Below are 26573 nucleotides of genomic sequence, written 5' to 3' on the forward strand. Positions count from 1 at the left end.
TCTTAAGCTGGGAGAATCAAAAGAATGATTTTTAGATTATGTGCAGCTAACTGAATTTATATTACAGTGAAATAATCTTAAAAGTCGACATGACTGGCAAAAGATGTTTATTTAATTCTTATAAAATATTACATGACGTTTCGACCCTTGGTTTGGGTCTTCTTCAGTTCAAGTTCTAAAAAATCGAAAGTTGTCAGAAGAAGACCCAAACCAAGGGTCGAAACGTCATGTAACATTTCATAAGAATTAAATAAACATCTTTTGCCAGTCAAGTCGATTTTTAAGATTATTTTACTGTTTTTTAAAAAACCACTGGCGACTAGTAATATTTCTATTTTTGTTTTAATTTATATTGTCGACGTACTGAAATTTTGGAGCTGAATTTAAAGTGCCAAATGGTATGAAAAAAAATTAGATCTAAAATTTAGTCTTAATACTTGAAAGCTAATATTTTAAGCTTTAAAATGTTTTTTTTTCATTCTTCTACAATGATCTGTTCGTCTAATAATAAAGTTTAAAAAGAAGTTTTTTGTTTAAAATGGAATAACTTTGCAAGAAAAAATTGTACGACAAAAAATAAAAAACGAAATTAAAGCTAAAGGAACATCCTTTTACTTGAAATTAGTTTAGTAAGCCAGAAAAAATCACCTCACTCGGTGCGATGCGTTAAAGTTGAGATTTTCATTTCCTTATTTACCTCAAATTCCGCTTCAAAGTCACGCAACTTCAAAAGTGATGAATGTTTGTCATGAGCCCAAGAGCATCTCAAAGTAGTTATTTCAAACTTTAATTTGCTTTTTTGTTCATTTCAGTAAGAATTAAATATTAAAAATAGAACACTCTATTTTTAATTACATATTTTTATAACTTACTTCGACAGCTTTCCAAAACACTATAATAAAGCTTCGTTTGGTTAAGAATTTTCGGAGATATTTTAAAGTTTGTTATGATACTTTTTAATATAAAATATGAAATAAATGGAAAAAATTAATAAATCTTGCCTTAGAATCTGGCGATCCTTCCTCGATCTTGCCTTAGATTCTTTTTCCGTAAGACTTATATTTTTCGAGATTTTTCATGGTTTTCATACTTTTTTCTCACCCTGTATGTATGCGTATCATAAATGATGAATATAATATAAAGAGAGCTTCTTAATATTTTTTTAGTAATACTTAATATATTATTATAATTAATTATATCAGAATAAGGAATATATACTTATATATATATATATATATATATATATATATATATATATATATATACAATATATATATATATATATACAAGGTGTAACTAAAAAAATATATATGATATATAATGGCAGATTCTCTGACCAATTTGGAGACGATTTTTCCTCAGCAAAAATGTTGAAAAAGGTCATTATTTTTTGCATACTTCCAATTTTTGTCATTACATATCTTTTTAACTAAGCCTCAAATAAAAATTTTATTTAGGTAAACTATACCTGAAATTAACTGAAGAATGTAAATATGTTAGTCTTTTAACTCTAAAATATTTAATTTGCGAGAAACCCATTTTAAATAACTTATAACTCTAAAATTATTGATTTCTCAACATTTTTGCTAAGGAAAAATCGTCTCCAAATTGTCCAAAGCATCCGTCATTATATGCCATATATGTTTTTTTAGTTACACCCTGTATATATATATATGTGTGTGTATATATATATATATATATATATATATATATATATATGTATATATTTAAGCTAACTAAATTATTTTATGACACTGTATGAAATAAAATTGAAGTTCTCTAGAAGGGGCGCTGCTTCTTGCTAAGCACTGTTCGCCTTACTACCAGTGATTGTGTTTGCTACGAAGAGAATTATGTAATTTAATTTCATTTAAGACTCGTGCGTAACGAGACTTATGCAGCGCTTAACAAATCTCCAAGAAATGTGCGTTAGTCAGTCTTTTATTATATTATCGCGTTTAATAATCTGATCATAAATGCATTTGATAATATAATTTTATTTATCCTTACATATCATTTAATAATCGACGCTATCTCGGCGATATCTCTAATCACAAAAAACGGAAATGTTACTATTACAATATGTTGTTTATTTAACTGATTAGTATCTTATTTTAGGTCACTAATTTTCGTACGTATTTTAATACACGATTTCCGAGATTTTTTTAATATGACGAATTTTCTACGTCTTCCGGAATGGCTTTCAGATTTGAGAAGGCGAATAAACTTGTTGAGGCTGGATTTGGTATCTCTGGTACTGAAGATTGGGCAAGATCTATTCGCTTCAATTTTAGACTTATATTCTGGTGAGGTCGCATAATTCGGGATTTGTTCGCTGTTTTCATTATACCCTCTGATATCGTATAGGATATAAATTTGTCCTTTGAGATTGTAATGAAACTCGCGGAAGTAGTCTAAAACAAAAGAGAAGAGAGAGATTTAAGTGAAACATGTGTATTGTGGCGACAATGTAATGTGCTTTAACAGTTATATTGGTGAGTGAAAAATTATAACATTGATATTACGTTACTGTTGCTTTGTATTTACTAGGGGTATTGTTAAAGAAGTTTTTTTTTTAAGTAAATCATTCAATTGTAATATTAGATTTTCAAAGAAATTTTGGATTTTTAAAAAGTAAATTATTTTATTTAAGATATCAAAGAACAGCTTTGAAAGATTTTCAATAAAATAAATATTGAAAAAAAGAAAAAACATTAATGACATTTACATCTTATACTGTTTGTGCTTTATGTTGGATACAATTATACTCTAGAAAAAATTTTCTGTCAATTATCGTACCATATCCATATAAATTTCTCCGTCATCACGACTGTAATCCTCATGATTTCCGAAAAAATATATTGTCCTTCGTGGACATTTCTTTGGCTGTCGCGTTTTTTCCACTCGAACCCTTTCAACTACAGGATGCGCGAGGTCATCACTTGGCAGAAATCCGATCTCGAAATTATCGCTCTTCTCATCAGAATCATCATTCTCCTCAGAATCTGGACCTCCACGGGTAACTTTAACATCGACCTCACAGTGACCCACTGTTGAATTTTCCATTATAGTGAACCTGTTGCGACGTTCTTGCATTTCGAACCCGATATTCAGCTGACTGACTATAACCTTAATCATGTCGAGTCTCCATCTGGGAATCGTTCTGTACACCACTAAGTTCTCGATACCTCTCGGATTAAATCTGATTTCAAAGGGTTCCTCGCCCACGAATTTATATCTCGTAGGCACAAAGTCTCTCGCGTTTGAACATCGATTGTTCTTCGGATCGGGACGTTTGATCTGGGAGTTCTGAAAGTGGCAGTTGAGAGTATCGTGTCCCTTGGGTCGGCATTTAAGTTCGGTGGCAATTATAGAACAGAAATTATCGTTCTCGCGGACAATATTACTCAAGGACATATTTACGAGAACGTCATAAGTGCATTCTGGACCATACATCGTCCATTTTGACTGTTGATCATCGACGGCGACGTTTGCGGCTATGAAATGATAAAAGATAATTAGTGGAGATATAAGATCACAATTGATAAAAGACGATTGCAATTATTAGAGATGAGCTTTGATAAACATTATATTTATTATAGATTTAATAATATTAAATATTGCAAAAATTAGAAAGAGAAAAACTTAAGATTTTACAATTAAGATGGTAATCTTTCAAATGTTTAAAAATAATTATATATATATATATGCAAAAAATAAAGGTTGATAATACAGATTAGTTAATAAAATAATGATATTGACATAAACAAAATTAGCACAAAAAAAACGTTAAATTTTGCAAGATAAAAGTGTGTAAACAAAAGATAGAAATAAATGAGTTATGAATTTAAAATATTATTTTATCTCCATTAAGCAAAGAATAGATATTAGTGATTCACAGTAGTTCATAGTGATTAACATAAATGTTAAGAACGTACCTAAAAAAAATGGTAGAATTGTCACCAACATAGTCAATACCTTTTCTTTGACTGATGCTTCTGTCTGCCGTCCGTCTTCTCTTTATATGAGATGGATAACTTGATTTATAATCCGTCTCCTTGAAAATAATTGTCCTGTATCATTTCCGTCTAGATATTTCCGTCTACAGATTCTCTTACAGATATCTTCTGTATTAGTTGTGTGATTGCGTTGCCTTCATACTTAAGACTTTGACAATTCCATAATCATGATCATTTCACAAGTGTCAGCAAGGTTTAGACGTAATTGATAAATTTACTGTTCGTTGCATCTTCATTCGTGTATGTTAAGTTTGTTAACGGATATTTTTTATATATATTTTTAAAAATTTAATAAAAATTTTTTATCAAAATAATATTATATTTTATCAACCTTATCATATATTTTAAGAAATATATCGACGATAATAGAGAGTTTGCACGATTTTGAAAAACAATTGCATTTTATAATTTATATATAGTTTTAAATGTAATTATATTTTTCGTATTTTTTAATGCAAATTAAGCGAGAAAATCAATAATAAAAATTACATTATTTGAAATTGTCGAATACGATCCGGCAGCGACCGAGTCCTCCCGGACGCGATGTGACATTATAGTGCAATATCTGCATTCGGGGAGACGCTAATAGCGCTAAATAGTGTGAAATAGCGTCTCCTCAAACCTAACCAATATATACAGTGACAACACTATTTTTATTTATTAAAATATCCAGTTATTGTAAAAATGGGCAAAAGTAACAAGTATAAAACCTGTTTTGTACCTCTATGTAAAAGTACAACAATTAAAACACCCAATAAATTGTTTTTCTTTGTACCTCGAGATCAAGAATGACCGAATATTGCAATACAGAATACAGAAAACAAACGTTTGAAACTATTGCACTGTGACGTCACGCACTCCAACTAATCAAAATCCTTTTCTCACAATTTAAATTATATTAAATTTTAACTTAATTTTTTAATACCTTTCCATTGATTAAAATTTAAAATTTTCTTATAAATAAATTTATAATAATATATATTTAAATTACATATATAAAAAAATGTATTTTTTTTTATGCAAACTCCCTATTGCACTTTTGCTTTTTTATATTAAGTCGAAACTTTTAGCTCAATCTTCTTGATAAGAAGATTATTTCTTTTTTAATATTGATATATTAATAATATTTTTTATATATGACTTAAAATTCATATTATTATATATACAGATATTACATGCTAGTTATGTCCGATGTCTACATCGACGAAAATATACAAAAAATATTAAGAATATTATTATTATTTCTTGGACACGTCAAAACGTTATGCAAAATAAAATAGTTAAATCATGTATATTTTTGAGAGATTAATAATTTACAATAGATAATTATAATAGAAAAAATGTCTGATCTGGTTATAAAATAACTAGCTGGCTATAAATTAATTTTTTTATATTTTTGTGTGAATGCCAATTATCAGTAGTAGCACTACTTACTTAGTTTAAGATATATCAACTATAATTATTATCATCAAATGTACGCGTTATGAAATATGTCGATTGAAAATATCAATAAAAATTTTATGTCTCCACGAAAATATAATGAAGTAAAGAACGTATATCAAATATTATATAAAATTTGGGAAAAATGCAATACAAACGCACAAAATGTTTAATATTTCACTTTTTTTGAAAAGTTTTGCAGAATTATTATTTATTGGGTAAATTTTTACATAAATTTTTGAATAATTTAGAAGATTTAGTTGCAAAGATATAGACAACAAGACATTTGAAAACAACTTCGACATCAGATATTGATAAAATATGTAAATTACTGAAATTGATGTGAATGTGACTGTGAAGAACGTTAACAAAAAATTTGACTGTCTCTAAAGACACGATTTCCAACATTTTGTATAAAAATTTTGATTAAATGGAAAATGTTCTCAGTTTGGCACTCTACTTCTAAAAATTTCTAAAAATTTTTTGAAAATTCCAATGAAAAGAACTGACTATTTATTCAGAGCATTCTAGCAATTGAGCGGTTACGACAAAGGTGTTTGAAGCGATTCTGAAAGAGAGCCTCCAGAAATCAATTACATACAACGCTGTATCGATGTCGGAAAAATAAATTTTTAATTAAATAAATTAAGTTTACCATTAGGATTGTTGTATAATTTTATACAGCTTTTATTTTGGTTATTTTATAATCATATCTCGTATATCCTTATAATAATTTTTCCTGAAAAATGTCTATATACATGTATACATTGTAACAAAAAATAACTTTTTTTTTAATACAAGGAACAAGACTAATTATTTCTAATAGTTTTTCGACACTAATTACGATTTTCTCTTTTTAATTGCTTTATCATGTCACAATTTTGAAAAATTTGCAGTTAAAATTACAAAAAAGATTATTTTAAATGTGTATTTTGTCATATTACAGCTACGATGTGACAAGTTGGAGAAGTTTTATTGCAATTAAAATTAAATATGTTGTTAAAACTTTTAAGCCTTAAAAGAAATGTGTCAACTATTAAGATATTCATAATGGAGTGTGAAGTCTATAGCGAAAAAGTTGCTAATTATATTGAATTATATTTACCAAATAGTTTTTAATTATATTTATTCAAATTTAAGATTTGTTATAAAAATCTAATGTTAGAATGTAAAAATTCAAAATGTATTAAATTTGTGCAAAGCTTTTCAAATGAATTTTAATTTAGACATTCATATATTATTTCCGCTACTTTAAAATTGTCAATTTTAACATCGAATTTACATTTAGCTATCTAAAAACCTCTTAAGTTTGAATAAACATAATTGAAAATTATTTGATAGATATAAGTAATTTAACTCGCAATTTTTCTGTAATAAACACATTTAATTAAATACTTTGTTAATAGTCAACAATTTCCGGTAAATGTTAATATTAATTTACATCTCACAGATTATTTTCCTTTTGACATATATTATATATGATGTAATTACAATGTGTATATGTGTGTTGAATTGCGTTAAAGAGTGAAAAAAACTAATAATTAAAAATAATTAAGTATAATAAATTAATGTTATAGGGAAGCGATTCTTTTATAAAAAATTAATACACACGCACATTTCGTTCTGTTATAATAAATAAATATATATAGAAAAATATATTATTATATTTTATATTATATAATTATGTTTTGTATTATATCATATTTATTAAAATATTAATTAACGCAAAATTTTTTTTGTCTTTACTATAATCTATATAAGATGTCAAGTGATACAAGTCCAAAAAACAAAAGTTTTGAGAAATAAGGAACTTTTGCGTACGCTTTTACAATAAGGATATATAAATATAATAATATAAATTATTTAATTATGTAATCTGATTGACCTTAAAAATAGATAAATTCAGTATAGTTATGATGATTGATGATGGATCGTATTATCTGTGTGTACTTGAAATTTTCTAATAATTTAAAATCGAGTTTAAATGGACTTGAATTACTTACATGTACTGTAATATTAATTTCTAAGAAAAAAATGTAAATGCAATTTATAAAAATATAAATACAATTTATAAGTATAATATATAACCTTTTATTTTTTTCATAAAAAGTCAACCGCTTTTACAATATTATACAACTAACAAGACTTTGTTATCACTGTACACTCTTGCACATTAAAATATAGCACTTTCGTAACAACACTTTTTTTTCTTATTAATTAAAATTATAACAGTTTTACAGTTTGATTTAATTTATAATTATCGCGGATATCATTCACACACACAGGATAATTTTTGCAATTTATTAAACACGAAACCGTATCGCTGCTATCTCGATACAGCTCTAATTTGCACGATAAATAGAGATAGATTAATCAAATTAAGATAAGTCACACTTTGCAACGGAAGAATTTCTCAATTTCTTGTTTCACACACGTCGTTCGTGCACGGATAACGCAACTGTTCTCAGTCTGTTAATTATCGGTATGTATGTTATCTTCCTCGGACGAATCGTTTATTAACCATCTGCCTATGAAGATACTAGCAGATTCAGCTTCCTTCACAGCTGGCGGTTCGCTCTCCGCGGGTTGGATCGACTCAAGCCTGAGTCGTACGTTCTCATAAAGAGTCGTCACCACCGCTTCGGTTATTTTGCTCGTCGTTATCACGTTCGATGTACCGGATATGAATTCTGTCGACGTTATGATCATGTGTCCATCCGACAGGCTCTGTGACAAAAAAAGAGAGAACGTGATAATAATTATTAGAATCGATTACTGCACAGTTTTGCACACTATTACACATTTTTATGTATATTGTAATTGTGGGCAAAGAGGAAAATATAAAAAAATTGTAAAGATATGTAGCCGGCCCTTACTGCGTCAGACACAATGTCGCTCTCTTCTCGGAAGCTGTCGGCGCTGCCGAAGAAGTAAGGCACCTTATGCGCGCACATGTACAGATTCCTGATCTTTCGTATTTGTACGAGTTTGCCTTCCTTCAATCCAAAGACTGGCCTGAGTGCGTAACCTGGCCGTTTCGTGTACAATGAACGATCGAGAAACTTCTTGTCGATCTTAAAAGTCGTATAGCACTCGCCCTGAGTGAAGTTCTCCATCGCATCGAATGTCACGTCGTTGCCGACGCCGTCGAGGGTGGCGCCCACGCTCAACTGACCCACGATCATCCTGATCATGTCGAGCTCGCGCGGCTGAATGTTCTCGTTCACTACAAGATCGTCCAGTCCTCGGTTGTTGAACTTGATCTCAAATTGATCCTCGTTGATCTCATAGGCCGGCTGTCGGTTCACTTCTCCAGTTGGCGTCGCCAGTTCCAAAGGGTCCAGACTATCTACCACGAAGCTGTTCGCCTTCGAGTCCTCGAAATGACAGCTCAACGAGTGGCCACTCTTCAACGGCTGGCAGATCAACTTCGATTCCAAATTCAGCCGTATACTACCGTAAACGCCCTCCTCCGGGATCGCGGTGCAGTTCACCTGAACCTGAAACGTGTACTTTGGTCCATGCGCCCACGTCTCATCGGCAGTGAGATGCGCGGCTGGGGGAAAAAGAAAAGAAGCATCATCGTATCATTGCCCGCGAGAATAGCCGGTTTGAATAGCCGGCCGGTTAAGAGCTTGAATGGAGCTTGATTAGAGTGGCGAGTATGACGTCAATGACGGTTAAATGTCTCTATTAACTCTCGCAGCTTAAGGTTCTTTCACGGTTTCCGGTAAGTGCTCGCTACATTACGCGATCGTTCAATTTCGCGAACTCGACTTGCCGGTATCGATCCGGTATTGATCCTGGTACTTACGAAAGATAATGTCATTTGAAACAAATTAAGAATCGATCGCAAGAATCGCGAGAAGCGGCGAACGATTCCAATTGGAGTCGGTTCTGAGTCAGCTACACCACGAGCTGGCGACGACAATTCGAAATTCTCACCTAAGAAGAACGGTATTACTACCACGTTCATCGTGACACCGTGCAACGTTGATCCACTTTAATGGAGTTACTGATGTACGGGCTGCTCTTATACGAGCGGCTAAACTGCACTACTGACCTCTTCTTACGACTAACGAGCTCCAATTTATTCGAAGCCGTTCTCCGTTTGTCACGGGAAAATAAAGCGTTTATTAAACAAAGACTAATATTTAAAAAAAAAAATTTTTTTAATTCGACAGAGAGAGAGAGAAAATAGAGTAGCGGATAAAAAATTAAGGAGGAATTGGCTAGGTCAGTTACAAGTTAATAAATCTAATGCATTTCGAGATTCATGAATTTGATATCGCGCAAAGCATTTTTAATTTTTTTAATATAAAATTAATAATTAATTTGTAAATTGAGGTAAAGAGTTGTCCTGTAATTATAATTTAATCACAAAATCATTAATATTTTTATAACAAACTGTAATTTTTTTAGTGACTGTACCACAAAAATTTTATATTGTATGAAAATTCATAAAAACAAAAATTTTAATTTTACCAGACAAATTTTTACTTCAACTCATAAATTAATAATTAATTATTATAAACTCAATTACTAACTAATGTATGTAAAATTTTTTGCTTATTATTAGAATGCATTCTATAATACATTTTAAAAGTTTATGAGTTTTCTCACGGAACACTTTGTATATCGTAGTTAATTTTGATGACATTGTTTAATTAGTACAAACGGTGCAAAAATATATACCTTGCGATAATAACAGAATATCACAGTTTTAATTATAATGCATAATCTGTTTAACCCTTCGAGTCACAGCGGGTCACCCAGAGATCCAACTTTTTTTTCGTAGTTTTTTATTGTTTTAACTACTTTTTTATTAACAAATACCGGATTTTTTGTTTCTACAGGGTCTCTAGAACATCAATAAGTGTAAAAAAAATACGATCATTAATTGTTAATTGCAAAAATACCATATATAAACAAACAGTCAAAATTAGTACTTTTTTACGAAAAAATGCATTTTCTACTAATCTATTATGACAATAAATACGGCAATTTTTTTATAATCTTAGTACACTCTAAAGTATTTTTCAGAATTTTTTTAGAATTTTCCACCGTGTTTGTTTTGTTAAATCCTCTTTTTTTTGATAAAAAATATATAAAAAACAATATTTTCTGTTCTAAATTGAAAGTAACAGTTGTATTCTTTTTTAAATTTTTTCTCTGAAAGTTTTTTTAGATCGCAGAATCTGAATCTAAAGGAAAAAAAATTTAATTTCCAAAATTTAATACAGGGATCCAATATGGCGGAAGTAAAATTTTGTTTGCCATATTGGATCCGCCATTTTGAATTTTGAAAATCTAATAACGGATTTGTAATCAGCGACCCCAAAAACCCTTATATACCAAATTTTATAAAATACTGACAATTAGAAAAATTCGTGACTCAAAGGGTTAATCTGTGTTGTTTTGTGAAAAAGACTAATTTTAAGCTGAGATGATTATATAATAATTGCGAATCGTTATTTGTCATTTTTAAATAAAAGCAATATGTTACTAATTTAAGTCCCAAAGCTGCGTTTCAAGATCAGATTATTATAATCTAATAGATAAATCTTGCAAAATTAAATATAAAAAGATTATATATTTATTTGTAAAAATATATACTTTCTCTATTCTCTACAAATCCTATTGTTAATCTCTTTACACCCCCTTTTATACGTGCTAATGCCATCGAATATTAATGTAACTTATTAATACATATTACCTTTTCAATATGCATAAAATAGTCGTGTGCCAAACTATTTAAACTTTAACTTATCAGGATCAGCGTTACTGATGTTGTATAAGTTGGTACGATCAATTTTTCTTTCTCATCCAATATTCCACCAAAAAAAATCTGGGCTCGTGTTTATAAAATATGTAGACGCTAATTCTACGATATATATATATATATATATATATATATATATATATATATATATAAGAATTAATTTTGCATGCGGTTTCGACAAGAGTTTTAAATATCACAAGATCACGTGAAGAAAAAAAGACGACGTATTTGGATTTTCGCGCATTAGATTTTAATCTGCCCTCTACGAATTTTTGGCGACACCGCTAATAAACAATGATGAATCTTAATTGAATGGACCTAACTAACCTAAGATAAGCAGTCGACGATCTCACCGCTGCCAGTGGATAACTCCGGTTTTAAATCCTGAAGTCCCGCTCTTATATTGCGCGTGGCATCAAGTGCGCAGCGTTGTTTAAATATATATATATATATATATATATATATGTGTTATACCCATTTACTTCTAGTGATATGATTGACAGAGCAACGAAAAGAACGAATGGAATAATAACATCCTGTTTTCAGCCGCTTCTTCTATTGTTCTATTGAGGTCAGTGTTCAGTACTACTATGTACTGAAGATTAAAATAAGCCAATATCATTTGTGCTATACTGACAATACAAAAAAAAACAATATAATTGCATGTTATTTTAATGTAAAATAATAATAATATAATAAATTTTCTTATTGCTTTATTAGAAAAATTGTCAATAAAAGGGAAAAGAGGAATTGTTTTGTCAGAATCTTTTCTTTCCCTTTCCTCACTGTTTTAAAATAAAAGTATATTTAGACAAAGAAAGATTGTATTAATTATAAAATATCAATATGTTTGATTGCAACTTTGAAGCTCATCGCATATTGATTTTGGTAAAACTTTAGAAAAACGGACCTAATTCCAATGATATTGACCTTGACATTGATATATATCAAGGCCACTTTCTTCAATATTCTCCAAAAGGTTTTAAGTTGATCGTCGTTGATCATTAATCAACTTTCAGACATTATGTAGTTTCATTACGTACAGTTTATAAAATGAATTCTTAGCAGATTTTTTATATATGTACGTATAATAAATCAAACGCGTAAGTGAGGGAGGGGCTCTTATCCCGAGAAAAAAACTAACCTAATCCAATCTATTTCCGAAGAGAATAAATTTTTATTTTTCTTTATCTCTATAAAGATAAGTTGTATTAAGTTATTTTTTCGGAGGGGGGCTGCAGAGGAAGAAACTCCGCCATTGGATTTATTATCTTAAGGATGTATAGGAGGCTTCTCAAAATGGTACAAAATTCATGAAAATTATACAGATCGTTTCCATTTTGATACTAAAGCTACTGTTAAAATTTGGCTTTAATCCACTAACTCGTTTAAAAGTTATTGCAATTAAAATTTCGCTATTTTTACATATTTTAAAAGATTTGTTACCGTAATCGATTGTATTATCGTTAAAAATATCGAAAAAATGGTACCATGTATTTCAAATGCTTTACATGTATAATTGAAACTTCAAAGAACACTTTTGCAAAACTACATTAAGTTTCACTAAATCATTTAGAAGAAAATAATAATTTAAGTGATTAAAATTATTTAAATTTATTGAAATTCTGGCCATTCCTCTGATTTCTCTGATGTTGATTGCAGAAGTGCGGCAACGATGGAAACAGCTGAAACTCTATATAGATATATGTATATCACAAAATTTATATGCATAGTGTTAAAAAAATTAGACCAACAAATTTTAAAGAGAAAAATAAGATTTCAAACTTTAGATATACATATATATCATATCATGTAGTATTAAAATTAAACGTTGTACAGAAAGTTAATATTAACAAAAAAATATTTACTTTTAAGTATTTTGAAATATTTTTATTATAAATATATATATACAAAATATGTATTATATTAATTTTTCCAATTTATTACTGTTTATTATTATTTATTTATTTATTATTATTAATTAGTTAATTCGTTGAGCAATTCTTTTTTCATAAATTTTTTTAGACACTATTTTTACTTTCCAACGATACGTTATTTTTGACATAATGATGCGTGCAAAATTTTTAGCTATAGATAGCCTCTAATTATGTACAGCGTGAATTGGCACCTTCTTTGACATGTGAGATTGACAGTTTGACAGCGCGCAAAACTGCCAACTTATGAAAAGCGACAGTGTTGTCATGTTTAATACTTTTCAAAGAGCACTCAATTATCAAAATAATAACATTTTATAGTCATAATTGTTATAAATACAATGTATACTTCCATTTTTATCAATATTTAAACATAATTCATTACTTTACAACAATCATTAACTTTATTTCTGATTTCAAAGATTTATTTTGTCCAGTTGAATTCAGGGAATATTCACTCTCAAAAATTTTATTTCATAAATAACAATATCAACAAATACAAAAAAAAGTCAAAATGAAAAAATTATACTTCTAAATTAAAACTTAGAGCTGTCATTATCCTTTCGGTTACTTATGACTTTATTTAAGACTTGCAAAATGCAAATATTTGTTATTTCCGAATTTCGGGTACTTTTGTCTCCGATTGTATCTCCCATACATCCTTAATAGATTAGTTTATTTATGTATACGTATATGTTGTATAATGTTAATCAAACGTGTGAATGGCGAGCGGCAGAGTCTTCCCCTTTGCACCACTTTCCTAAAAAAAATAAATAATCTAACATAATCCATTTTGTAAAGATGAAAAAAATTAAAAGTCACCCTTCTTCGAAATAAGTTGGATTAAGTTAGTTTTTTTAAGACAATCTTTTCCTTGCCTAGACTTTCAGTTTACTACACATAAAATAAATGAATCTGTTAAATACGCTTTATTAAATATACATAGTATCAAAAAAATTACGTTATTTAAAATACTTTTTTGTTTATAACTTTTTAATAAATAACGAGTGCCGCCTAAAACTGGAGGATATTCAGGACAGTCTTGACAACATATGTCAAGGTCAAGATCATTGAGGCGGCGTCCATTTACTGAAGTTTTACTTTGATTTTATGTCGGCCATCGTAGGAATATCGTATACATACAACATTAAGTTTTGAAGCATTAACAAATTATGAATATATAAAACAAGATATAAAAGATATAAAACTGTTTGAGTTGCTGATTATCAATTTAAAAAATTTATGCTAATATTCAGTTTGTTATTTATAAAAATAGCTCCAAATCCCAACATGCATTCTCGGATTAGTAACATATTGTTTTTATTTAAAAATGACAAATAACGATTCGCAATTATTATATAATTATCTCAGCTTAAAATTAGTCTTTTTCACAAAACTGAACACAGATTAACCCTTTGAGTCACGAATTTTTCTAATTGTCAGTATTTTATAAAATTTGGTATGTAAGGGTTTTTGGGGTCTCTGATTACGAATCCGTTGTCAGATTTTCAAAATTCAAGATGGCGGATCCAATATGGCAGACAAAATATCCAGTGAGTATTATATAAGGTATCCCAGTAATTTTTACATCTCAATACCTTCATTATTTTTATGAAAAAATGGTTAGAGAACAAGTTCAAAAAGAGAGATACAAACGAGATGAATTTGGAGAAAAAAATCAAAATCATTGATTTTTTTAACCCTTTCAGTCATATTTTTCTTTGCACCAAAAATTTTTGCAAATTTATTTTCTAGAAATTTTTTTGATCGCTGAAACCGAATCTGAGGTCAAAATTATCGATTTAAAAACATTTTTTAAAACCATTTTTTATGTATTCGGGGCTGCCACATTGGTTTCGTACCTTGAATTTTGAAAATTATAATTTTTTTTATTTCAGATTCACATTCAGTGACCGAGAAAATCCTTAGAAGGCGAATTAAAAAAAATTAAACTATTTTTGGATATTCCCGTGTACCATATTGGCTTTGTCATTTTAAATTTTGAAAATTATACATTTTTTACTTTAGATTCCAAGTAAAAAAATTTCAGCGATCTAAATAATCCCCAGAAAATGAGATTCAAAACAATAAGCACTTAAAGGAATTTTCGAAATTTTACTTCCACAATATTTGATCTACTATATTTAATTTTCGAAATTTGAAAATTTTTTATATTTGGATTCTGCGACGCAAAAAAATCCTCAAGAAAAAAGTTTTAAGAAATTACAATTGTTAGTTTGGATTTGGAATAAAAAATATTGTATTTTATATTTTTTATAAAAAAGGACAGACTTAATAACAAAAACAACACAGCAGAAAACTCTGAAAATATTCTGAAAAATACTTTACAGTATACTAAAATCGTTAAAAAATTGGCTTATTGATTTTTATAATAGATTAGTAGAAAATGCATTTCTCCGTGAAAAAGTACTAAATTTAATTATTTGTTTATATAATGTATTTTTGCAATTAACAATTAATAAATGTTTATATTTTTTATCGATGTTCTAAGGACCTTATAGAAACAAAAAGCTTGCTATTTGTTATTAAAAAAGTAGTTGAGAAAATGAAAAATTGTAAAAAGGTGTTGCTGAGCGACCCATCATGACACAAAAAGAAATTTTTTGAAAGAAATTTAATCATGTATAACAACGTAACTTTCAAATAATTTTATAATCCAAAATCACACTAGAATAACAATGACATGATCAGTAAATCTTAATATGATTTATTTTATTATAATACCTATTAATTATTTATTTTAATATGTGTTCAAAATGTCCATTATCGATGTCAATACATTTTTATAAACGTCCAATAAACGAGCCTGTTACCGATATAATACTTTTATATACTACTTTTATACATTTGAATTGAATTAATTTATATAAAAATGTATAATTGCTGTTTAGGAAACATACACACACTTAATGTCATTAATAATAAATTATAATAATATTTTAATTATATAATATTTATATTAGAATATTACACGTAGACGCATATATATATATATATATATATATATATATATATATATATACTATTTCTAAAAAATAAGATGTTTTGTAAAAATATATGTAAATATAATATTAAAATCGAGATTATTATATTTTAAAATAGATTACGCATATCTCGTAATATATAACATCGTAAGGCTCGATGCGCGAATCGTGTTACAATTGAAATATAAAATACCTGAATGACCGATACAAAGGAGTGCGTTTATTGACCCAAGGTCATTGTAATGATTTTATAAGCGGCAAAGTGCGTTTGACACGCACACAATCTACGGCGTTTTAGAAAGAGAAACGGTGATAATATTACACAATTTTTGCTCGTACAGCTTTAATTAATTTTTTCTTCTTTATAAGTTTTTGAGTTAATATATCTGATAAATCAATAAGCGGAAAATAGTAATATTATTAACAAATAGATAAAATGTTATTTATTATATTAAATAACGTAAAATAAAATTGATAAGCGTAATATAAGTTAGCTTTAACTTAAAACCTGCCGAAACACATCTTTTTATTTTATTTTATATACGATCAATCTTTTATCTTTACATATACTTTTAAACTGTTCTGCCATTATATATTTCTCTACATTATGTTGTAGAGGGATATATAATTTGAATATGTAATTAAAGATATTTTAATATTCTAATTTTTTATGATACTTTACTTTCAATTTTAAATTAAATGTTTCTAAAAAAGTGTTTCATCATATTCTTATCATTTAAAAAAAATTTTCTTTGCTTTCTTGAAAACAATAAAAATATTGAATTTATTAAATTAAAAAGAAATGTATATGTATTATGTTTTTTGTATATATATTTAATACAAATAATATTATTCGTAGTATTAATTATTTTATTGCTTTAATTATTTATATTATTGTAATTTTTATACGACCATTTATTTATATCTATAACAGTCTTTAATATACACACTATCAGAGCGCATCCAACTGAATTTGCTATAAATTAAGAGCATAATTTGATTTTTGCTTCATATACTTCATATTTTTGTTGTTTTGCAAAAACAATAAAAAACAAGAGAAAATAATTTATTGCAGATAACTTCTGCAGTGTATTAGAAAGAAAATTTATCTTATTGCACATACGTATATATCATATAAATTCCCATTTCCTGAGCCACAATATTATGGATTTCTCTTGACAAAAGTAGATATGACCATGTAGTTTAAGCATAGACTTATTATATATAGACCGCTGATTCCCTATCTTTCCTTTGTGTAGCAGCGTCCCAAAAATAAAAAGAGACACACTGCTTTGAACACTGTCCTATCTTTGTCTAAAAGGGGAGGAGTAAAATAAACGAGCTGCGTTGATTGGTAGAATATCGCTACTTCAGGTACTGAGAGACAAGGAAGAAGAGGTCTCAAAGCATGTTATCTCTTTTTATTTTTGGGACATCTCTTTTACCAAATCAGCGGTCTATATATAATAAATCTATGAGTTTAAGTAACTGTTAAAATAATATAGAGGCGCTAGTGTACGAGGATTTAAACATCTTAGAATGGCTACTCTCAGGGAGAATTCACACCTTGGCAAAAAAGCAGAAAGCAGAAAAGCAGAAGCCAATCAGAACTCCACAGAAAAGTTTTCCGTTGTACTGCTTACTTTCAGCATAAGTTCACGATTGGCATCTGCTTTTCTGCTTTTTGCTTTTCCGCCAAGGCCTAAATCCGGCCTCAGGTTTTTCTGATAGAAGTGATTTCTCTATTTTACATACGTAAAAATATTCTAATAATAATATTTAATATACAAATATTTCTTGTTAAATTTTAATGTATTATTTTTTATACATTTTTTTTATTTCATTAAAAATTTAAAATATTTAATTTAATATTTAACAAAATATTTTAATAATATCATTGTTCACATATAATTGATATCCATCATGATGATGACATTTTTAGCGTCAAAAGACATCATTTAACTAAAAATAAATTAGTATTTATTTTTTATTGATTTTTTAATTTTAGTCACGTGATATCTTCTGATAATAAAAATGAACATTGAGCGTCAATATTAAAAGATTCTTTTACGAAAAATAACCAGAGGACACGTCAAACCCGTTACGCGTGACAAGAAGCTACGCGCTAGCTAATCATCTTTTACTTTTACAAATAAGCTGCAAATCGATTGGTTATCGCATCGCTTCTTGCCCCGCATGACGCGTTGATGCATATCTTATGTGCAAAAACTTAAATTGGCTGCTCTCATACTCCTCATATTTTCCTTTGGACGAGATGATGAAACAATTTCATAGATACAATATAAATAGATAGAACATATCGTTGCTGAACTGATGCCAGCGAATAGTGAGACAAAGTAGAATGTACAGGCATTTTTTTTATCTCTTTACACATGTGCTGTTTTGAAATCTTGTAAAGGTAAAATTAAAACTGTATTGAATTTATATTAATGGAGTGAATCTGGGACATATTGAAGGATGATCGACAAAAAAGATACTTGTTAGTTTACACCGGTTGTAAGATGATGTTATTATTAATGCAATAATGACACCTAATAATATTTGTAAATAAAATAAGAAGTATTAGGGGCTAAGAGGTCTGTACATAGACGTATAATAAATAGACTGCGCAGTCCTTTGTTTTCAGCTTTAAGGATGTACAAATTTTAGAAAGAGAAAGATGCTTTGAACACCAATGCTCTTTTTGTCTAACAATGCTAGAGTGGAGATAGAAGTAGGGGTAGAATGCTGTCAAACAAACTGTCAAAACCGCGGCCATATTAAATTTCTACCCCTATTTCTATCCTCACTCCAGCATTGTTAGACAAAGAGAGCATTGGTGTTCAAAGCATCTTTCTCTTTCTAAATTTTGTACACTTTTGCAGCCAAACACGCAGTCTATTTATTATACGTCTATGGGTCTGTATAGTTCGTCAGTGATAAGAACAATCGCTCAGAAAGAGAAAAACTTGCATTTGATTCCCGATTCAGTGACTTTGCCTCGCCTATGCTTTGACAGAAGGTTAAAGAGAGGTCGATTTAGACTCTCGAATTGAAATTGATTTAGTTTGGTATAAAGACTAACAATAAATAATATTCGTACTTTATGCACATCAGTTTCATAGAAAATTTAATTTTAGAACTGACGCACTATCATCAGCGTCTGGCTCATCTTAAAGGTCCATTTATACATATCTATTCCATATCCGTACCGTACCAACAAAATCGGATTTGATCGTAATAACGCGCAAAATATTGAATTTGAAATATATAATATGTATTTTGTTTCAATTATGGATAGATTCATAACTATGCGCCTAGAATTATTTTAGAATTTTAACACCATTTTCATTTATAAATGGATTTTTTGATATGTTTAAAATATGATTATTGATATGTTGTAATTTTTTTTTCGTAGAACTTAATAAATAATATTAAATAAATACAATGAATTGTTGACAAATGCAAAAGTTGTAACTTTAATAAAGTATTAATACTCGATAATTTTACTCATATTTATGTTATGAAAAATTTTTATTTTTACTGAAACATTTAGATATTTGATTTTTGAATACTATTAACTATAAAAAATAGTAGCTTCTATAATAAGTTTTGCATTTTGAAAATGCCATTTTCTGTTTCAAAATCATATTTATATATTTATCAAAAAATGTAAGATACAATAAATAAATTAATTTTATGAATTGTGTGTCTTTCATTTTCTTTCTTTTTCTTTACACATTTTAAAAATAACTATATATTGAATTAAACTAACACGATATAAGTTAAATATGATATAAGTTTATAACTTTTTGATTCATAAAAACATATATTTTTTTATTTAATATAAATATTATAAAATCATTTTAAGATTTAAGAGAATGCCGAAGTGTCCATTTTTACTGACTAAATGCTTTTTTATTTATACATGTTCCACAAGAGCGTGTCGATCGTATCTTCTGAAAAAAAGAAAATTGTTTAAAATCAAACTTATGACCTTGAAATATAATCATTGCACTACAATGCATTTACTTTAGTATGTTGTCCAATCACCATCATTGTTGATTATGGCCTGACACCGTTTGGGTATACTTTTGACGAGATTTTCCGCCATAGTCTCGGGTAGAGACCTTCATATTTGTCGGATGTGATGTGACTTTTATCCGTTTATCCGGTTTTTAATTTTGTGCATCGCCCTCTATAATTGGCATCGCATAATCGACGTCGAATAGTGTTCAGGCTTATTTCTATACTCTCTTTCGATAAAAGTAACTTGGCTTTTCGTAAAGAACACCCAGGATTCTTCGCGAAGATCTTTAAAATCGCTTTGTCGTTCTTTTCTGACGTTGAGCGACGCGTGCCACGTTCCGGCAGGTCGTCAACATTTTTCACGTCGTTATACCCACTTCTTAACAAATGATACTGACTTGCTCATGTAGCGACTGGCTGTTGCGAACGACATTTTGGGTCCTTTTGGATGGCTACAGAGGAACACCGCTTCGAAGCGGCTAGCATACGCTTCACTCATTGCCGTTAATGTGATTTTGCACACAGACAAGAAATCGCACTACTGTTTTAACCTCAAAGCATCGAAGCCAAGTGTTCAGGGAATCGGAGAAGCCGAATGTTAGGGATCCTCTAGTAAGGGATAGGACAACGGGTCGCAAGCTGCGGATTGGTCGGCCGCCATTCGTGGGATACTTCCGCTTGTAAGAGTGGGGAGTGGGTAAGCTTGGGTTAGGAGTGGGTAAACTCGCCAGCATTAAGCTAACCTAACCAATAACCTGTGCAATTTTTAGTTATAGTAAACGTTTGCAATTTTTAGATTTATTTAGTAAAAATGCAATATTGCGAAGCAAAAAATTGTAGTAATTCAAGCAAAGATGGATATAAAATGTGTCACTTCTCCAGATCTCCATTACGTAGGAAAAAATGGTTGGATAATGTTAATCGTACTGGATATAGATACTGATACAAAAACATAAATCTATTTTATCTACGGCATGCATTCAGATATTTAAATTTTATAGTTTGAGTAATTTTTTATATCTGTCTCAAACTTATTTCTAAACTCTCTTTCGATAAAAGTAATTTGGCTTTTCGTAAAGAACACCCAGGATTCTTCGCGAAGATCTTTAAAATTGCTTTGTCGTTCTTTTCTGACGTTGAGCGAAGACTGAATCTATCTAAAGAAACAATATGAATTAATTTGAAAAACGCGCTCATATTAAGGGGATGCCGTACTGTCCTACCTTACCGATAAAACGCTAATATTTTTTAAACCGATATCTTTGTTACTTAAAATGATTGATAAATCCTTTTCTACGATTAAAGTATTTTTAATAACAATGCGTGACAGCTATATTTCAAATAAAAAATCAAACATTTACAATTTTGTTATGACTTTCCTGCGTCAGGTCACAAGAATATTTATCTAATGTAAAAGTTCTGCAGCTTATTCATGCAGCAAATGTAGCTGGCTCGATAGGGATAACATAAGAGAGTATTAGTGAGCTTTTAGAAATGAGTTCGGAAGTCTAATAAAAAAGATAAATGTAGTTGAAATTTTCGTGTATGTCACTCCAGGATCCCCTTATGTGTGCGTGAGATCAAGGCAAGAGAGAGAGACAGAGTGATAGAATAATCGATCGGTATTATCGACAATTTTAGTTCCACTAAGAAGAGGGCGCAAATCCGTCGGAGTTCGCCTGTCATTCCAGGATCCCCTTAACCCGTCGATTTCCGGGATCTCAAATAATGGCGACATTTAGCGGCTTTGTCCTATCCCTTACTAGAGGGTCCCAACCGAATTTTTCACGCAAAACGAGGATCGTAGTGTGATGAGATATATTTTTAAGTTTGATTTTCTAGAAAACTATCACTTGTATGGTAAAAATGAATAGAACATAAAATGCATATTTCGGAGAGATCTACAACTTTTGTTTAAAACATTTTTCTAAATTTTCAGTATTAGACAGATGCACCATCTAGTGACGACATTAGGAACGACACGCTCTTGTGGAACAGAGCTCTGTAAAGTTAGCCGAACCACTTTGATTTTTTTATAATTAAAATTAACTAATCGTTTGGAAATCGTGTGGAGATGATCAGAAGTCTAATTAAAACGTTTGGAGGTTCATCGCTTTTTTTAATTAAATAATTAAAATTTTGATGTAAAGTTTGCCGAACATTTTTATTTTTTGTCCAATCGAGTTAAACAAGAGTTTATTCGATGCAGAATCGTTAGGTGGTTACGAATAAATTTTTTACAACGTTTGGAGGTCCATAGTTTATCCGAAAAATGAAAAAAATCATGTGCGATAAAATTCCAAATTCTTTTAAGACTCATTCACACTTTGGCAGAAAAACAGAAAGCAGACAGCGGATGGAGTTCCGAAAAGCTCAAATCCCCGATTTTGCTTTTATCACGTATATTTACGTATTTTGATGCGCTGATTACGAAAATAATAGTGAAAGTTACCGACAATTTCATTTTCATGGTGAAAACCATAAAAAATCGTTAAAAAATGTCTTTTGGTTTTATCAAATACTGAAAATTTAGAAAAATGTTTTAAACAAAAGTTGTAGATCTCTCCGAAATATGCATTTTATGTTCTATTCATTTTTACCATACAAGTGATAGTTTTCTAGAAAATCAAACTTAAAAATATATCTCATCACACTACGATCCTCGTTTTGCGTGAAAAATTGAAAACAATTGAACACTGCACGATTGGACACTGCACGATTAGACATCGCACGATTAGGAGCGGGGCTTCGCCCCGCTCCCATAAAAAAAATAACAAAATTTGAATGCGTGGAAAGTACCAAAGTTAACAGTACTGCGTAGAAGTTTCAATATAAAATTTTGTAGAAAACCCATGTAGAATCGTATATTATAGGTCTCGTTTTGCGTAAAAAATTAAAAACTCATGTGGTATCGTACAATTTTGAATCAAGCGGTGTCCAATAGTTCAGTGTCCAATCATGCTGTGTCCAATCGTGCAGTATCCAATCTGAACGTGTCCAAACGGGATGCACCCCATATTGTAGTGTGATGAGATATATCTTTAAGTTTGATTTTCTAGAAAACTATCACTTGTATAAATGAATAGAACATAAAATGCATATTTCGGAGAGATCTACAACTTTTGTTTGATCTAAAACATTTTTCTAAATTTTCAGTATTTGATAAAATAAAACCAAAAGACGTCACATTTTTAAATAATTTTTTATGGTTTTCACCATGAAAATGAAATTGTCGGTAACTTTCACTATTATTTTCGTAATAAGCGTATCAAAATACGTAAATACACGTGATGACAGCAAAATCGGGGGTTTGAGCTTTTCGGAACTCCATCCATCATATTATCATATAAAAACATTAGAAATTCTTTACTCAACAGCCAATTGCCAACGCGAGTTTTGATTGGCTTTTGCTGTCTGCTTTCTGTTTTTCTGCCAAAGTGTGAATGAGCCTTAAAAGAATTTGGAATTTTACCGCACATGATTTTTTTCATTTTTCGGATAAACTATGGACCTCCAAACGTTGTGAAGAATTTATTCGTGACCACCTAACGATTCTGCATCGAATAAACTCTTGTTTAACTCCATTGGACGAAAAATAAAAATGTTCGGCAAACTATACATCGAAATTTTAATTATTTAATTAAAAAAAAGGGATGAACCTCCAAACGTTTTAATTAGACTTCTGATCATCTCTACACGATTTCCAAACGATTAATTAATTTTAATTATAAAAAAATCAAAGTGGTTCGGCTAACTTTACGGAGCTGTGGAACAGAGTATCAAAATGTTTTTATTAGTTGAACCAGAGAGAAGAATGAGAGGGGTCATGCCACCGTTTTTTAGGGAACGCTTTTTCCCCGCCCTACAGTGGCGCTAACTGGATCCACAATTGAGTTTTCGGAACTACGTGGCTGAATCCACTTTCCAGTGCCACGGTACAACGACCGATTGATTCGAGTCCGTGCAAGATCCATAATCGTGGATCTCAAAAGTACGAAATAAATAATAGATTTATTAGATATTATTAGCTGCAAGATTTTTTCCACTTTAGCATATATTATGAAGTAATATATACGTATATATAGAATTAAAATGCATATTTTATTTCACATAAAATTTAATGTTTTAATAATTTCAATAAAAAGATATTTTAATAAAATGTATATGTGTATATTACTTCAATAAATATTACCAAAATGAAAAATACCAAATTGAAAGACCACGTACAATAACACAAAATTTAATTAAAATTCCAGATTCTCTTAATTGAGAGAGACGTAATCGAAATTTATTAATAATTCTTTTAATCGTGATAGACTATCAGCTACGTTTGATCTAAAAACTTCTAATAAATTTTATATTAAACGTAGGTATATTGGACATTTTCGTGTAATAAATTATTTTGTACACTATTAAATTACAAATTATATGTTGTAATAAATTGTGTATTCTATTTTGTAAAATATATTTGTAAATATATTCTAAAATATATAATTAATTTTATGTGTAGTATAAAATTACTTATATAATATATATTTTGTAACACATTTTATAATATAATCTCTTGTTAAATATTTTATATTAAATAACAGATTATTTTCTTTTGTATATTCTTCTGACTGTTATAACAGTCCAACATACAGATTAGCCTCTTTTCTACACGAAATCATGCACAAAAATTTCCCTCCTGCACTTAATACCAAAGAACATGTATAGAAAAAAAGAGGCAATCCGTAAGTAATGTATATCAAGTGAATTATTAATCAAAAAAGAAAGAGAAAAAAAGAGAGAGAGAGACTGAGAGAGAGAGAGAGAGAGAGAGAGAGAGAATCACGTTTTTATTGAAAAAAAAAAAAATATTCTGTCATTACTAACAATTAATATCTCGGTTCGCGGGGCAGAGTGACGATTATCTCTGTCAGATTTGTTCGTTTCGAGCCAAAACGTGTCGAATAAGCCTATTTTGATCTAAATCTGAGGCAGCTTTTCTGGTTAATTACCAAAAATAATATGTTTTAGAAACGCCACCCGAAAGAAGGCCGTTACAGGAATTAAATACAGACAAAAAAATCGTATGTATATATTTCTAATTTATTTCTTAAAATACATATGCATATATACATGCACATATCATAAAATATTGATTTTGATTGCAGAGATCTGTACAATCCGCTAAATTCGCGAGAGACTTAAGCTCTTTGGTAAGTGTATATATATTAAAATATTTTTGTGTGTGCACTATACCTTCCGAATTATCTCGCTGGCGATTTTATTTAATTAATCATTTTGTTTTAGGGAATAGAAAATATCACAACATATAAATGCCAACAATGCATCAAGCCTTTTGAGTAGGCTTGATGCTTACAAAAGGCATTTAACAACCAAGATGCATAAGTAAAAGATCCCACGAGTAAAGTGACGCACGATGTCCACAATTTGCTCAAAAGATGGAAGAACAATAATTATATTTCTTATGCCAATTATAGATCATTATACATGAGTGATGGAATAATTCCTAGAGCATATAGACTCCCCAAAGTGCACAAAAACAATGTACCGTTTAGAATCATAGTTTCTTCAATTAACAGTCCAACATACAGATTAGCCTCTTTTCTACACGAAATCATGCACAAAAATTTCCCTCTTGCACTTAATACCAAAGAACATGTATAGAAAAAAAGACACAATCCATAAGTAATGTATATCAAGTTAATTATTAATCAAAAGAGAAAGAGAAAGAAAGAGAGAGAGAGAGAGAGAGAATCACGTTTTTATTGAAAAAAAAATAATCTGTCATTATTAACAATTAATATCTCCGTTCGCGGGGCAGAGCGACGATTATCTCTGCCAGATTTGTTCGTTTCGAGCCAAAACGCGTCGAATAAGCCTATTTTGATCTAAATCTGAGGCAGCTTTTCTGGTTAATTACCAAAATTAATATGTTTTAGAAACGCCACCCGAAAGAAGGCCGTTACAGGAATTAAATACAGACAAAGAAATCGTATGTATATATTTCTAATTTATTTCTTAAAATACATATGCATATATACATGCACATATCATAAAATGTTGATTTTGATTGCAGAGACCTGTACAATCCGCTAAATTCGCGAGAGACTTAAGCTCTTTGGTAAGTGTATATATATTCAAATATATTTGTGTGTGCACTATACCTTCCGAATTATCTCGCTGGCGATTTTATTTAATTAATCATTTTGTTTTAGGGAATAGAAAATATCACAACATATAAATGCCAACAATGCATCAAGCCTTTTGAGTAGGCTTGATGCTTACAAAAGGCATTTAACAACCAAGATGCATAAGTTAAAGTAAAAGATCCCACGAGTAAAGTGACGAACGATGT

At 29.5% G+C, this 26573-nt stretch overlaps 2 protein-coding genes and 1 long non-coding RNA gene across 5 annotated transcripts in view; 1 reads left to right on the forward strand and 2 right to left on the reverse strand.

Moving 5' to 3' along the window:
- Positions 1–1977: 1977 nt before the first annotated feature.
- Positions 1978–4038, reverse strand: LOC140675831 (uncharacterized). Its single transcript, XM_072910444.1, has 3 exons — positions 3939–4038; positions 2800–3497; positions 1978–2414 (listed from the first exon to the last, which is right to left on the reverse strand). Exons 1-3 carry the CDS (start codon positions 3967–3969, stop codon positions 2166–2168), a joined length of 978 nt encoding a protein of 325 aa, XP_072766545.1. The 5' UTR covers positions 3970–4038; the 3' UTR covers positions 1978–2165.
- Positions 4039–7525: 3487 nt separating this feature from the next.
- The window catches only part of LOC140675832 (uncharacterized), a 77749-nt gene continuing 58701 nt past the window's right edge, over positions 7526–26573 (reverse strand). Inside the window, exons 1-3 of one of the 3 annotated variants that reach the window (XM_072910445.1) lie at positions 9405–9542; positions 8336–9015; positions 7526–8186 (exon numbers count right to left, since the gene is read on the reverse strand). In XM_072910445.1, coding sequence (XP_072766546.1) covers positions 7932–8186; positions 8336–9015; positions 9405–9435 — 966 coding nt within the window. In that variant the 5' untranslated portion in view covers positions 9436–9542 and the 3' untranslated portion in view covers positions 7526–7931. Of the gene's footprint in view, positions 8187–8335; positions 9016–9404; positions 9543–13220; positions 13936–26573 lie in introns of those variants that run through there. The other 2 variants (XR_012048489.1, XR_012048490.1) reach the window with 2 other exon arrangements.
- Positions 26130–26464, forward strand: LOC140675858 (uncharacterized). The gene is made up of 3 exons (XR_012048492.1): positions 26130–26210; positions 26295–26339; positions 26434–26464. It is a non-coding gene; the product is annotated as an uncharacterized lncRNA (long non-coding RNA).

The sequence above is a fragment of the Anoplolepis gracilipes genome, unplaced genomic scaffold (genome assembly GCF_047496725.1).
Source record: "Anoplolepis gracilipes unplaced genomic scaffold, ASM4749672v1 Contig21, whole genome shotgun sequence".
In the NCBI taxonomy this organism is placed as follows: domain Eukaryota; kingdom Metazoa; phylum Arthropoda; class Insecta; order Hymenoptera; family Formicidae; genus Anoplolepis; species Anoplolepis gracilipes.

Bases quoted from the DNA above. Each gene is read 5' to 3' on its own strand.
- LOC140675831 (XM_072910444.1), bottom strand. From the start codon at position 3,969: ATGTTGGTGACAATTCTACCATTTTTTTTAG. The intron at 3,498-3,938 runs GTACGTTCTTAA...ATCATTTCATAG, and splicing joins AATTCTACCATTTTTTTTAG to CCGCAAACGTCGCCGTCGAT. The intron at 2,415-2,799 runs GTACGATAATTG...CTTTTGTTTTAG, and splicing joins GAGAAATTTATATGGATATG to ACTACTTCCGCGAGTTTCAT.